This window comes from Nothobranchius furzeri, chromosome 10 (assembly GCF_043380555.1).
Source record: "Nothobranchius furzeri strain GRZ-AD chromosome 10, NfurGRZ-RIMD1, whole genome shotgun sequence".
Classification (NCBI taxonomy): domain Eukaryota; kingdom Metazoa; phylum Chordata; class Actinopteri; order Cyprinodontiformes; family Nothobranchiidae; genus Nothobranchius; species Nothobranchius furzeri.
In genome coordinates this window covers 46,150,496-46,165,400 of record NC_091750.1, presented here as the reverse complement: position 1 = coordinate 46,165,400, position 14,905 = coordinate 46,150,496, and the positions used below count along the sequence as shown (strand labels likewise).

At 41.7% G+C, this 14,905-nt stretch overlaps 1 protein-coding gene across 1 annotated transcript; it reads left to right on the top strand.

The window, feature by feature from the left end:
• The first annotated feature begins 4,573 nt into the window (after window positions 1-4,573).
• On the top strand, window positions 4,574-14,649 carry b4galt4 (UDP-Gal:betaGlcNAc beta 1,4- galactosyltransferase, polypeptide 4). Its single transcript, XM_015960800.2, has 7 exons — window positions 4,574-4,624; window positions 5,831-6,306; window positions 6,423-6,655; window positions 10,163-10,350; window positions 10,436-10,558; window positions 10,644-10,748; window positions 13,321-14,649. Exons 2-7 carry the CDS (start codon window positions 6,045-6,047, stop codon window positions 13,448-13,450), a joined length of 1,041 nt encoding a protein of 346 aa, XP_015816286.1. The 5' UTR covers window positions 4,574-4,624; window positions 5,831-6,044; the 3' UTR covers window positions 13,451-14,649.
• Window positions 14,650-14,905: the final 256 nt, after the last annotated feature.

Genomic DNA, 14,905 nt, shown 5'->3' with positions numbered 1-14,905 from the left:
AACTTACAGCCATTTTCTCTCAGTTTTCTCCGTGTCTGGTTCGATGACGTCACTTTTGTGAAGTGCATCTGTAGTCCTGGACTTATCTCCACACAAAACCTAAAATAGCGTTTCCCCGTTCGAAAATAAGAGCGTTCTTAGTATCAAAAAGCTTTAAAATTCACGGACATCAAATGAGAAATCCAAGGCACAAGACAAGCGGAATTAGAAAATTGCATTTTTAGCCCCGTTACTTAAATTCATTTCTTCGTTCTTCCGGAGACCCGTGGTCCGGAGGTAGATGGTCGTGACTTAGGCCCCCTGTAAGGAAGCATTGGCATGGCTGGCCAGGTTAGCGCAAGGCATCAGTGAAAAGACACAATCAACATCCTACCAGACAACTTCATTTTTAATCTGCCTCGCTCAACTTCTATATTCCGTATTTATCAGTCAACAAAAAGACGTATTTTTAAAAAGTTTTTTTGAGAATTTGTATTACTTTTTTTTAAGATTCTTTATACTTTGGCCAAATAATAATTTCATCTAATGCAGAAGAAATCTCAGTCCGATTTGTTCTGCAGGTGAATTTTATTATTTTTATTTTTAAGCCAAAACCTGTCCAGTGAATTAATTCTCAACTGAAAGTTACTTGTTTTGTACAAATAAAAGTCCTTTATTGGATCTTTAAGTTTATTGATTGTTTTTTGGGATGGAGTTTGGCTCCTTGCACACACCAATGAAAACACACTTTGATGTCAGAACATAAAGTGCACAATGCAAGATATTCTATAAATGCAACAATAAGACTTAAAACACTGGTGACAAGTATCATGCAAAGCTTGTCACACTTTTGATTTCATTTCCTTTTCTTGTCACTAGAGGCTCCCAGTAAAAACCTGAATATCTGAAAACACAATAAAGATTCTTACTGGGATCCATGGGGCTGATTTGGTGCAACTCTTCCGAGGAGATTTAACTGCCTACCTGCCTGCTTTTCACAAGTACCTGACAATAAAACGGAAGGTGACTCTCACATGCAAATGTCATTGTTTCAGTAAATCACGCTGTCCCAGTGTGTATGGGTTACAAGAAGAAAGAGTTGAGTTTAGATTGTCAACTGTGAAAATGAACCCTTTCCTGAGGGGAAAGAACAAACCCAGCTACACACGATGAAACAGGCAAGCAGTATGCTCCATTTAGAAAGCAGTAAGTGTGTTTGTGAGCCGCTGAAGTAAGCCTATCAAAACCAAACCTTGAATGCAGCCTTCAGACAAACACTTGACTCGATTGAGAGTGCATCAACAGGGAAACATAACTCCTAATCCGAACTTGCTGTCAGGAAGTCTGTGAAGTTCACCATCAATGAGGAGAATATCAGTGCATTTTTTTCTCTCGCATATTCTGCTGAATAATGTCAGAGAACTGAAGCAAAAGGTCAGTGGAGGGTTTGAGGGTCCAATAGGACAATGACTTAAAAATAGACATTCATTCAGATGAATTCATCTAAAGAAAACTGAACACATTTATTACATCTTTCAAGGGTCTGAAATAGGTTATATATGCACAACTTCTTTTATTTTAAAAATTTGATTGAGATGTTTATCGTCTCGTCTCTCGTCTCGTCTTCCTCCGCTTATCCGGGTCCGGGTCGCGGGGGCAGCATCCCAACTAGGGAGCTCCAGGCCGTCCTCTCCCCGGCCTTGTCCACCAGCTCCTCCGGCAGGACCCCAAGGCGTTCCCGGACCAGATTGGAGATGTAACCTCTCCAACGTGTCCTGGGTCGACCCGGGGGCCTTCTGCCGGCAGGACATGCCCGAAACACCTCCCCGGGGAGGCGTCCAGGAGGCATCCTGACCAGATGCCCAAACCACCTCAACTGGCTCCTTTCGATCCGGAGGAGCAGCGGTTCTACTCCGAGTCCCTCCCGAATGTCCGAGCTCCTCACCCTATCTCTAAGGCTGAGCCCGGCCACCCTACGGAGGAAACTCATTTCGGCCGCTTGTATCCGCGATCTCGTTCTTTCGGTCATTACCCAAAGCTCATGACCATAGGTGAGGATTGGGACGTAGATCGACCGGTAAATCGAGAGCCTGGCTTTCTGGCTCAGCTCCCTCTTCCCCACGACAGATCGGCTCAGCGTCCGCATCACTGCAGACGCCGAACCAATCCGCCTGTCGATCTCCCGATCCCTCCTACCCTCACTCGTGAACAAGACCCCGAGATACTTAAACTCCTCCACTTGAGGTAGGACCTCTCCCCCGACCCGGAGGTGGCAAGCCACCCTTTTCCGGTCGAGAACCATGGTCTCAGATTTGGAGGTGCTGATCCTCATCCCAGCCGCTTCACATTCGGCCGCGAACCTACCCAGCAAGAGCTGAAGGTCAGAGCTGGATGAAGCTAGGAGGACCACATCATCCGCAAAAAGCAGAGACGAGATTCTCCTGCCACCAAACTCGACACACTCCACACCACGGCTGCGTCTAGAAATTCTGTCCATAAAAGTGATGAACAGAACCGGTGACAAAGGGCAGCCCTGGCGGAGTCCAACCCTCACTGGGAACAGGTCCGACTTACTACCGGCTATGCGGACCAAACTCACGCTCCTCTGGTAAAGGGACTGAATGGCCCTTAACAGAAAGCCACCCACCCCATACTCCTGGAGCGTCCCCCACAGGGTGCCCCTGGGGACACGGTCATAAGCCTTCTCCAAATCCACAAAACACATGTGGATTGGTTGGGCAAACTCCCATGCCCCCTCCATCACCCTTGCAAGGGTATAGAGCTGGTCCACAGTTCCACGGCCAGGACGAAAACCACATTGCTCCTCCTCTATCTGAGATTCAACTATCGATCGGACCCTCCTCTCCAGTACCTTGGCGTAGACCTTTCCAGGGAGGCTGAGGAGTGTGATCCCCCTATAGTTGGAACACACCCTCAGGTCACCCTTCTTAAAGATGGGGACCACCACCCCGGTCTGCCACTCCCTAGGAACTGCCCTCGATGACCACGCAATGTTGTAGAGACGTGTCAACCATGACAGCCCTACAACATCCATAGCCTTGAGATACCCAGGACGAATCCAGCGTGTAATCCTGGGTGAGATGTTTATGTTTATTTAAACCTGAAATAGTGTACAAATAGGTAAATATTCCTAAAATCGCCTCCATATTCTTCTCATATGAGTGAGTCTCAGCCTTAATAGTCCAGGATTAATAAAACAAATCAGCCTCATGAATGCTGATGACATCAATCCATAAAAATTATTTAGTAAAATGTTTTTTGTTTGTTGGTCTTTCTAACGAAAACAAAGCTGTCATCGGAGCAAAGAGCATTAAAGGTGACTCTAAAGTAGGTAAAAGGGTGTCTGACTGATTCAGAACCTCCCACATAGTTTAACATGTGGGCATTTTACTCAGATGTATGCAGGATCACGACTGACCTGCAGCAGGCTGAGGAACAGCTGGTCAGCCACCTCCTCAGGATAAGACAACCTTTATCCAGAGGGCCAAAAATTTAAACCCAGCAGATGGATCAGCATGGTGTCTGATCTCCAGACTGGCTTGAGAAAAATATAACCTTGATGCATGCTGGGAACATCTGGTAAAGCTTTTGTTTTGAAATATTGAGAGAGCTTTGACAGATTCCTTGAAGTACATTTCTCACATAATCATTCATTCATGTTTCGTCTGTGCACTGTAAAATAAAAGTATGAGCTATGATTAGAAAAACATTTAAAAAAACTTTAACATTATTTAAGCTCTTATATGCGCAGACTCAACAGGCACATTAAACCTCATGTTAAAAGGTCCAAACCCTATATCAAATTTATGACAGAAAAAAAAGTTTATGTACAGCTTGATACACTGTCAATGCTGTTTTCCACAAATACAAATTAACTTCAATTTATTAATTTCAAATCCTTGCTGATCATCAAAGCTTTAACATAAACTCCACTAGTTTATTTCAGATTATTAAGAAAATCCAATATTCGTTTATTTCTCACTCTTTTCTCTTTTCTCAATTTCTTTCCAAATTTTAACTCTACAATTTCAAAATAATCTTTGATTTATTTTGAAAAGCCCGTAACGGAAAGTCAATTAAATAATTTGTGAACATATCCTTCACAATAAAAGCAGCACAACGCTGTATGATCCATATGAACCTCTACGTCACGGCTGTTTGTTGCCTCTTCTTTTTAGTGAATGTGTTGATTGTATCTTTGGACTAATAGTTTTTGCTCTTCAGTTGGAAACATGCATCACAAGCAAATCAATTTGATTTGCTTGTGATGCGTGATTTAATGATGTGATGATGTGATTTAATCAAATCTTTAGGTTTCTTACATTAAAATGTGTTAATTATACGTTATGACAATGTTTTACTTAGAAGGAATTCCCACCACTCAGATAAAACAAATTTCAATTATCTCATAATTATAAGAGAAATAGTAATCCCATACCAAGTCATAATTATGAGATAAGTATTTTTTTATCTGAGAGGTGGGAATTGGCTTCCATAAATCTGCCATTTTCAGAGATAAAAATTTAAATAACATAAAAAAAAGATTTTAATGTGAAACTCCGTACCGGAAGTTGGTGCGTTTACGTTAATTTGCTCCTGATTCGCGAGGTTAAAGTGTGTGGAGGTAAGATGTCACATTCAAACTAGTGGCATTACATTAGTTTTTCTGGTAAAATGCTTAGTTTTCTACATCTAAATGTTAACGTGTGTTTGAACATCTTTATGTGTGGTCCTTGTTGGGCTAAAATCGTAACTTTTAAAGCACTTTATTGTGATTTAGTCGTAACATCCGCCTTATTCGTTAGCTAGCAACTCCCAGGTACATCTGATCAATGCTACCGTAACATCAAAGGGCGAAAAAGACGGTTTTGTTAAAGTAAAATCAGCGTTTTGCTTCTCATATCGACACAAATAAATACTTTTGTTTGGGTTACGCGATCAACGTTAGCTTGTCCACGAAAGATGCCGGAGATGAGCTGCAGGTGAAGGTTCGTCTTAATGACGTTTTCTTTATAGTAACAACAACCGTGACTTAATATTGATGTCTATTTTTCTACAAGGGCATAAATGCGGTGTGTATTTGGTCCCAATTGTGTGTAAACATCGAATTAGCCCTAGCTTACAGTGGTTTTCCATCTTTTTTGTTAGGTTTTGTGAACTTTGCCATGGAAAGGTTAGTGTCAGCTGAAGATAACATTCATTCATTGTGACCAGGTGTGAAATTAAGTATTGATAAAATCATGGGTAGTTTATTTAAGTGTTAACTTTTTATAATTTTAGAATATATTTTTTTAAAGAGCTGTTTTCAGGTTTTGTAATTCTATAGTTGATGTTGTTAGTTTAGTGGCTACATGATCCTCTTATACACCATTTATGTTATCAGAAAGTTGCACATGTAGGGTGGAGGTGAACTGTAACACCACCCTGGGCAAACCTTTGCAAAAATGTAAGAACTGGTCGCTTGTTTGTTTGAGGGTCCCTTTCCACCCAGTCCCTGGCTTCCAGTAAAACAGCAGTTCTCCTTTAGTAAACAGGGAGCCTGACTACAGTAATTTCCATCATCCATTAAAAGGTGTTTCCTGGTTCTTGTCTTCACGGCTTGCTGCCCTGCTTGCTTTCCTCCTTCGGTACACCTGGTTTTACAATAGCAGACCTCTGCAATGTCAACAGCATTTCCTTCAGTTTGAAAATGAGCAGATAAGGTAATTCAATCCAGAAACTTGTAAAACAAGCAGATAAGGATGAGTTATGAAAGCACATGTTGATTATGTAGTTAGACTTGTTTTATGCTGGACATTTATCTCGACTAACTCTCTGACTTTGTTTACAGGTGGCAGACCTTTTTGGCTTCATAACCGGAGAATGGATTTCTAAGTTCCAGAGTTAATTCTGAAGTGAGCCGGCATGTTTCGCCACCATGGGACGACTCATCAGTGACTCTGTGGCTCTCTGTCTTTTTGCCAGAAAAACCTGCTTGGAATAAAATCCCTAAACTACAGAAGCCTTCACCTCCACTATTGTCACATGAGCAACTTTAGATAATTATGGGTTTCTGTTCAATTGTCAGCAAGGTTTTGCGCAAAAGCAAGTACTATTTCCCAATCGTACTTGTCCTGTCTGTGCTGGCATGGTTGTTTATTTTTCCTGGTGAAACTGTAAAGAATAATCACGTTAACTCGGCCACCACACAAACTCTGATCGGGGAAGTCGACTTGAGGGAACACCTTGGTGTTTTTACTGCAGCTCCCAGTCATTCAAATGTTCCAACACAAACCAGTGAATGTCCAAAAGTTTCTCCATTACTCCGTAAGTATGAAGTTAAGCAGGTAATTAGTTAAATGTGAATGCTCATGAATTAAAATGTCTTGTGCCCTACATCTGATTAAAATGTATCTTTGGGCTTTTTTGGTAAATTTCTACAGAGGGATCAGTGAATCTGACCTTCAGATCCTCACTGACGTTCAAAGATGTAGAGGATGAAAACAAAGAAATGACTGAAGGAGAGTACGAGCCCCCAGACTGTACGGCGAGGGAGAGCGTGGCGATCCTCATCCCACATCGAAACCGAGAGAGGCACCTCCTCTACCTCCTGCATCACCTGCACCCCTTTCTGCAGAGGCAGCAACTGCACTATGCCATTTATGTCATCCATCAGGTATTTCTCCTAAATGTTGAACAAATTTCCGGCACGCTTGGAGCCTTTGCTTGTAGAACCCATTCAACCGGTTTATCGAGCTTCCGTTTGAAATGTGCAGTTTAAACCTTTGTGTGCAGTGTTGTTTTTAGAGGCTGTCCTAGTTGTAATAAGTCTTTAAACCTGTTAGTTTTAGTGTGTTTTAGTCAACTAAATCTTAGGTTTTTAGTTTTACAACAATAAAATGGGGCAGTGGTTCTCACTCCTGGTGCTGGAGAACCGGTATCCATCGTGTTTTCCTTGTTTCTCTGCTCCAGCACACCTAATTCAGTGGTTGAATCCTCTGTGCAGCAGCTCATCAGGCTCTGCAGAAGCCTGTTAATCACTGCTGATTGAAATCAGGTGTGTTGAGGCAGAGGTAAAACTAAAAGGTGCTGGATACCGGCCCGCCAGACCCGGGAGTGAGTACCACTAAAACAGGGTATTAGTTTCTAAAGTGGCAGCGTGTAGTTTTCTGGTGCTGTAGTTTCCGGATCTACTAGGGGTCCTGCGCCTCCAAATAATGTCATCGTACTGCGACGTTACCACTCGGCCAAAATATATTGCATCACTTTCTCAATTCTGTTCTTTCACATAGGTTTTGGAAAGCAGTTTTGATATAAAATTTGTGTTTTCTTACTGCCGAAATGTTTTTGAACGAGGTAACGTACATCCGGCCAATCAGCTAGTGCAGCGGTCTCCAACGCGACGCACTTGAATGTCGCCTGGAAGCAGCCATCCTGGCTTTTAATTTGTTGGCAAGCTTTCCCCGTTTTCTTAAACATCAATTCTAAAATTAATTTTGTGGATGTAAAATAAAAATCGGATTATTGCACAAATTCGGCAAACGTGTTTCTACTGGAAAGGATCAGGTTGTAGCACAGATCCCCGTTTCTGTCAGCTTTGATCAGCGGCTGCAGGTGGATGGAGACACGCTTCTAACGAAGACGGGGTGACGTCGGTTATACAGACCTGGTTTCAGAAAAACATCCTAATCCGGGCGACAGTAAAGTCCTATCTGCGGTAACAGCTCGTTAATGCAGATTAAATGCCGTTTGTTTATGAACACATGATGAACACAGGCTTCAAACTCTGGACGTCTCCTGTGATTCAGTTCCAACAAATTTCGCTGAACAGTTCCAGCAGATTGTCCCATTTAGTAGTAAAACATGATTGTGATCTCTCTCTCTCTCTCTCTCTCTCTCTCTCTCTCTCTCTCTCTCTCTCTCTCTCTCTCTCTCTTTCTCTCTCTCTCTCTTTCTCTCTCTCTCTCTTTCTCTCTCTCTCTCTCTCTTTCTCTCTTTCTCTCTTTCTCTCTTTCTCTCTTTCTCTCTCTTTCTCTCTTTCTCTCTTTCTCTCTTTCTCTCTTTCTCTCTCTCTCTCTCTCTCTCTCTGTGTCTCTCTCTGTGTCTCTGTCCTTCTCTCTCTCTCTCTCTCTGTGTCTCTCTCTCTCTCTCTTTCTCTCTCTCTCTCTCTCTCTCTCTCTCTCTCTCTCTGTGTCTCTCTGTGTCTCTGTCCCTCTCTCTCTCTCTCTCTCTCTCTCTCTCTCTTTCTTTCTCTCTCTCTCTCTCTCTTTCTCTCTCTCTCTCTCTGTGTCTCTCTCTGTGTCTCTGTCCCTCTCTCTCTCTCTCTCTCTCTCTCTCTCTCTCTGTGTCTCTCTCTGTGTCTCTGTCCCTCTCTCTCTCTCTCTCTCTCTCTCTCTCTCTCTCTCTCTCTCTCTCTCTGTGTCTCTCTCTGTGTCTCTGTCCCTCTCCTAAAACAGGGATATTCGACTCCAGTCCTGGAGGGCCGGTATCCAGCACATTTTAGTGGTTTCTCTGCTCCAACGCACTTCATTCAATAGTTGAAGCACCTGTGCAGCAGCTCTGCCTGTTAATCAGCTGTTGATTGAAATCGGGTGTGTTGAAACAGAGTTAAAACTAAAGCATGCTCAATACCAGCCCTCAAGGACCGGAATGAAGACCCCTAGCCTCAACTGTTACGCTGGTTGATAAAAAAGCTGGAATGTGACCTGTAATTGGAAACCAGGAGGTGAAAGAATATTTGATTATTCTAAAACATGTTCAGATAAATAAATAAAATACATAATTACTTTTTATTTATCTGGCCCAAAACATCACTTTTTCAGGAAGCACACGGATAGGAACGTGTTAAAATTACAAATATATTTAAAGGTAGCCTCATAGCTCATGTTTCTAACACTACTTCCTCAATAAGCGGTTTTGTTAAGCGATGCACGTTCCCACGACAGGGCAGGATCATCTCTGCACACAAGTCTGCCGTGCAGAATGAGCGCTGCTGCTGCTGCATGCTAGGGATGGGCATGACTGAACAGGGCGCAGCAGACACGTGCATTTTGAGCAGAATTTTCATCCAAGTAATGAAAACTCACACATCTCGTCTTGTTTTAGCCACCAAAGAGCTATTTTTAGCTCTTCAGGGTGTTTTTATCATGAGAAAAAGGAAAATTGATGACATCATTTCATCATCGTCACCGTTGGCTAAAACAACACGGTGTGTTCAAGGTTTCTGTTGGAGACTTTGAAACAAACTAGGTGAAAATTTCAATGCTAAATGCAAATCAGCTTAAATCTATTTTAGTGGTTAGACTACACCAACATGCAAATACTAGTCATAAGATATGAACTTGAGAGACTTCTAGACAGGGGAAGCAAATGCTCCTTGCCCTTTGGCTTGACTCATGTCATTTGAATATATTTTACACAGGTTTATGTAAACATATTTATAGCCAGGAAGTTAGTTTTGCTTCTATTTGTCTTTTATGAAACTTTTCAGCATTCTGGTTTTTCACAGATTTGGTATTTGGTCAGAATTAAAGAGCAGGTTCACAGAGAAACCGAGAAAATACTTATGTTTGAAAATGTTCTTGTTGGTTTAGCATCCAGGGTAGAGCAGTGTGCCACAGCTAGTAGAAGCTAACTGTTAGCATTAGCGCCCCCCCCCCCCCCCCCAACACACACACACACACACAGAATTCCTCCAGGCTTGTGTTTTTTGTGGAGATAAAGCATCAGTGGTAGAGTTGTGTTGCTGTTATCCAGTCAAAGGTGAGATGCTCAAATTTGAGGGAATAAGTCATCTTCTGCCACATTCTCCTCTGACTGGTTTCTACATCCTCAAACAGGAGCATCTGAGCATTTTTCTCTAGAAAATGACTGATTTCATTCCTACTGGAGAGCACTGCACGTGACCTTTAAACACATACCTCCTTCAGACTCACCTGCTTAGCATAAAGCAATACAAATGTCTCTTTATTCAACATTCAGTGACAAGAATATTGTTTTAGTTGCTTTTGACAGATTTCCTGCTTTGTGCCTGAATGAATTCAAATTTTCATACATTGCAGAATACTTTCTCCATTGTAAATAAAGCATAGTAACAGAATGGTACAAGAGAATAATTAAAATCTATGTTGAACTTTCAGGAAGACACAATATTTTGAATCTGCACCTTTTACCCTGTGTTTAGGCTGGTGACGCAACGTTTAATCGAGCAAAGTTGCTTAACGTTGGGTATTTGGAGGCACTAAAGGACTACAGCTGGGACTGTTTCATCTTCCACGACGTGGATCTAGTTCCTGAAAATGATCACAATTTGTACGTCTGTGACGAGCAGCCTAAACACTTGGTGGTTGGACGAAACGCCACAGGATACAAGTAAGTATACACCCACGAGAGTAGTCCTTCAATGCTGAAGATAGATTCATTAAGCAGAGGCGGCCGTCCTCCATTCCCTCCACAGGCTGCGTTACAAAGGCTACTTTGGTGGAGTCACTGCCATGACCCGAGACCATTTTCTTAAAGTCAACGGATTCTCAAACAACTACTGGGGGTGGGGCGGGGAAGACGATGACCTGCGCATCAGGTGAGACATAGAATGTAGGACAGAGCTTTGTGATGTGAAAACAAATTTAATGTAATTTATTTCTTTTCACACATGGCCGTTCCAGAGTTGAGCTGAATAAAATGAAGATTGTGCGACCCCCTGCTGCTGTAGCACGCTACACCATGGTGTTTCACAAACGGGACAGCGGCAATCAGATAAACATGGACAGGTCAGTACTGCTGCTGGTCTTATGTCTAAAATCTGGACGTTTGTACTGCTTTGTGATGGTGTTGTAGCAGCTGCTTTCCTAATTCAATAAACAGGTCAGACAGAAACCTTCGTCATGGTACTTTTCTCCAAACAGACCAGTGTGTGCTCTGCATCAGCCTCAAACCTAACAGCACAATGAAATATCTAGCTTTCAAACCTCGTCCAATGCAAACACCATCCATGAGTGTAACTGGGGAAAAAAATTATGCCTAAATCGGTGTTTACGAAAACGTCGAAGCTAAAGCCAATCTGGCAGACGTGAACGTCTCAGGCAGGACGTTTGAGGACAATGTCCTCGTATGCTGCAGATATGTATCTATATTATAGATGTAGTGGGTACTTTAGTGACCTCTGACAGTTGCATATTTTACACTGTCCTTTAAATATGGTTAAGCATAATATTGATATAGTGAAGACACAAATGTGGCCTTAAACCACTTGTATTTGCAACGAGTACCTGTAATCAGATTACAGTTGAAACTGTGGGAAGTTACTTAAAACTTTACTCAAATGAGTTTATAGACTGGTATTAATTCAGTGCAGGTCAAACAAACATTCAAGCTAGGTTGGTGTGCTAAGCGGACTACGTCAGCGCATCACCCCGCAGTGCATGCTGGGTACATGGAGCGCGTTGTTGTTGATTGACATTTCACTCTTGTGGATACGCAGCTCTATTTGTCAATGCTCTAGGCTCGCATAAATTGCTGTGGAGGCCAGGGGTCGGACTTAAGGAAAAAATAAATGATGAAAAATTTCCTTACTTTATCATAGAACAAGGTCAAAGAGTCACAGAGGGAGTCTAAGTCACGCTCATCTACTTCCGGACCACGGGTCCCCGGAAGAACGAAAAAATGAACGCAAGTCAATGGGGCTAAAAACGCTATATTCTAATTATGTGCTATGGATTTCACATATGATGTCCATGAATTTTAAAGTCAAATTGTGATATCAAGAACGTGCTTATTTTTGAACGAAGGAAAACGTTATTTTAGGTTTGGTGCAAAAATAAGTGCAGGACCACAAATGCACATCACCAAAGTGACGTCATCGAACCGGACCGAGAGAAGAAAACAAGGAAAATGACTAAGTTCAGCGAACTTCTAATCCTTCCTTCAGGAGGAAAGAACCACCATAAATCTGGTCATGTGGTAAGCAGCAGCTACGCTAGGGGGAGGAGATTCTGTGGTGACATACCGTGCCTGGTGTGTAGTCATGCTAATTTCGAACTTTTACAAGCTGATAAATATCAAAGTACGTTACAGACATGGTCGAAACGGCCATCATTACTTTTCATTTAAATTGCAGTACAACATGTGTGTGATCCAGGGCGTAAGGCTAAGCGGATTAGAAAATAGCGTTTTTAGCCCCGTTAGCTTGCATTCATTTTTGTGTTCTTCCAGGAACCCGTGAGCCGACCAGAAAGGGAGGAGACTTAGGCTCCCTATAGAAGAATGTTTAAGCTACATGCCTTACCTTTATGCTTCCCAGGCCAGATCAATCAAAATGCTCTAAGGAACGCGAACAGCAAGCAGCCAGTCAGTGACGATCGCTAATTTATCGTTGAAAAAAAATAAATGTGTGTGCAGATTTTCAGCACAAAACCTATTTTTGGTTTTCAGGAATGTTTTAATGGCAATATATTTGCAAGTTTGAGGAGAAACGGCCCAGTCAGCATGTCTGTCGATTTAAAGTTTTGTGTTGGTACTGTCTGACATGTTTTCACAAATGCTGCCTAAAAACAATTAGCATATCATTTGGACTGCAGTATAAAGTTACAGTAAAACAACCTCCTAAATGGCAGATTAAAATAGGAATGATTGACGAGGTTATTCTTGGACTCGGAGGGAAAAAGAAAATTGTCTTTTTGTCTTAACTAATGAGTCTGTTCCTGTTGGAGAGCTGCTGTTTATTCTCAGCTGTTCCCCCATTCAGCCAGATGTAATCAAATACACTTTTATACCATACAATCATGAAAGAACAATGCAGTGGTACAGTGTGTGTTTATGAAGTTCATTTAGCCTTAAAATAAAAAAAGATTTCTTCTTAATAGGCAAGAGTCTTTGGGAAAAGTTTTTTCCTGTGACACAGTTGCAGCTTCCCACTCGAAAACTGTCGCAGGAGAAAAGAAACTGTCCTTTTCCCCAAAGACTCTTGCCTATTAGGAAGAAATCTTTTTTCATGAGTGGTACAGTGTGTTAGGAGACTCCCTGCTGCACCGGCAGACACTCTTATAATCTGAGCTGGATCATTCATGACACATCCATAGAATTAAACCAAGATCCATTTAGGAGAGCCAGAAGAAGCGGTTTAGTGAGCTGTAATTCTCACGACTATCAGCAAGATTTTTTATGCTCATTAGAGCTGAAGAAAGTTGCTGCTTAGAACAAATCTACACTAAATGCACGTGTGCCTATTATTAATAATTTAGCGCCAAAACAAAGAGGAAGATTTACAATTTGAAAACAATCAGCGTTTGACTTAATCGTTTCTTGAATTTTGCTGATTTTTTTGGTGTTGTCTTTCCTTCATAGGATGAATCTGTTAAGAAAGGTGCCACAGATCTGGAAGAAGGACGGGCTCAACAGCTGCTCGTATAAGACTTTGGCGCTTGACAGGATGCCTCTTTATGTGAACGTTACCGTGGAAATTGGTGACCCATAGAGCCAGGGTCTCGAAGAGCAAATGCTCCTTTGACCTGGTGGTAATACTGAAGTCAAGGCCACTGAGGACATATCAAACTCCCTGCACCGTCTGTAGGAACATTCAAGCATATGATGCTACGTTCACTTCCTGATAACCTGTAGGAGAAAAAGGGTTTCAACTTTTTGTTTTGTTTTGTTTTTTTTTACACAAAGAGTGTTTGACTGGAATTTTCCAGGAATTTAAGTTGTTTTGATGATGCATTTTCAGCCGTCGAACCCGGATTAATAAACCCGTGTCTGTATTTGACTGGCTGTTTGGGTCTGGGCGGCGGGTAGAACCAGAACATTATGACCATGGTTTATACCAATTACGTCTCGGTTTTGTTGCCAAAACAGCAGTGAGTGTTTGCCACTGGGATGTTGGGAATAAATCCAAGTGCCAGGATGAAGGTTTTCCCTGAAGGACAACACAACGTTGTTACCCATCTAGACTCCTCCGGGCCAAATTCTCTTCTTTTTGCTTCTCATTCTTGGAAATAAAAAGTTCATTTCCAAGAAAGTTTTCTTTATTTTTCCATACTTGGGATCAAATACTCCTTCAGCGATAGTTTACTCCAGTGAAAAGAGGTTTTGTCTGTTAGTACAGGGTGTTTGCTGTGATATGAAAGAGTCAGACATGCTTGAGCTCTCCAGACTCTAATTGTTACATCAATTATTTCAGTTAGCCTAAAATATATGGGCTAATAGAAATTATTTACTTATAGCTCAAAGGATGTTAAACGACATCAAACATGTGAACATAGATCATTAAATTCTCTTTATTTTATTTGAAGGCCTTATTAGCTTGTTTTATTTCATTTGTGGGGTTTTATTTTGGTTTATTTCGGTGGCGGTTTACAGATTTTCCTCTTTAGATTTTTGTGTAGCCACAAAAAAGTAACTAGCAAAATCTTTGCTTTTATGTTTGCATGTTACTCATAAATGTTGCACATATCAACTTAGTTGAATAATTTAAGTTTATTTCAAAAGCGTATATATTTTTAAGACTACTAACGTCTGTCACATGACTTGTTGTGTATGTGTGAGGACGGTGTGCCATGGTAGCCAAAGGTTTCTGTACATGACGGCGGTGTCTGTGAGGACAGCCACTGCACTGGGCTGAGCTACTCTAGAAATGCAGTAGCCAGTAAAGAAAATAAAAGTTTGTTCCTACTTTGACTCGTGGATGTGTTTTCATTTCATGACCGAGTCAGTTTCTCAAATACGAGTGAAATGAATAGTTCCAGACTTTATTTAGGCTTCTTCTTCCGGCTCTTGAAGAGTACAGACACTTTTTTTCTCCTCTCCCTCCCTGCTCCTCCCAAGGCTCTCTGTCCCGTCTACCCCTGTGCTCTGCGCTTCTCTGCATTTTTTTCTGTAAACTGGAAATTATTAAACATGGATCTGGTCAGTTGGTCTCTCAACGCGATTGACA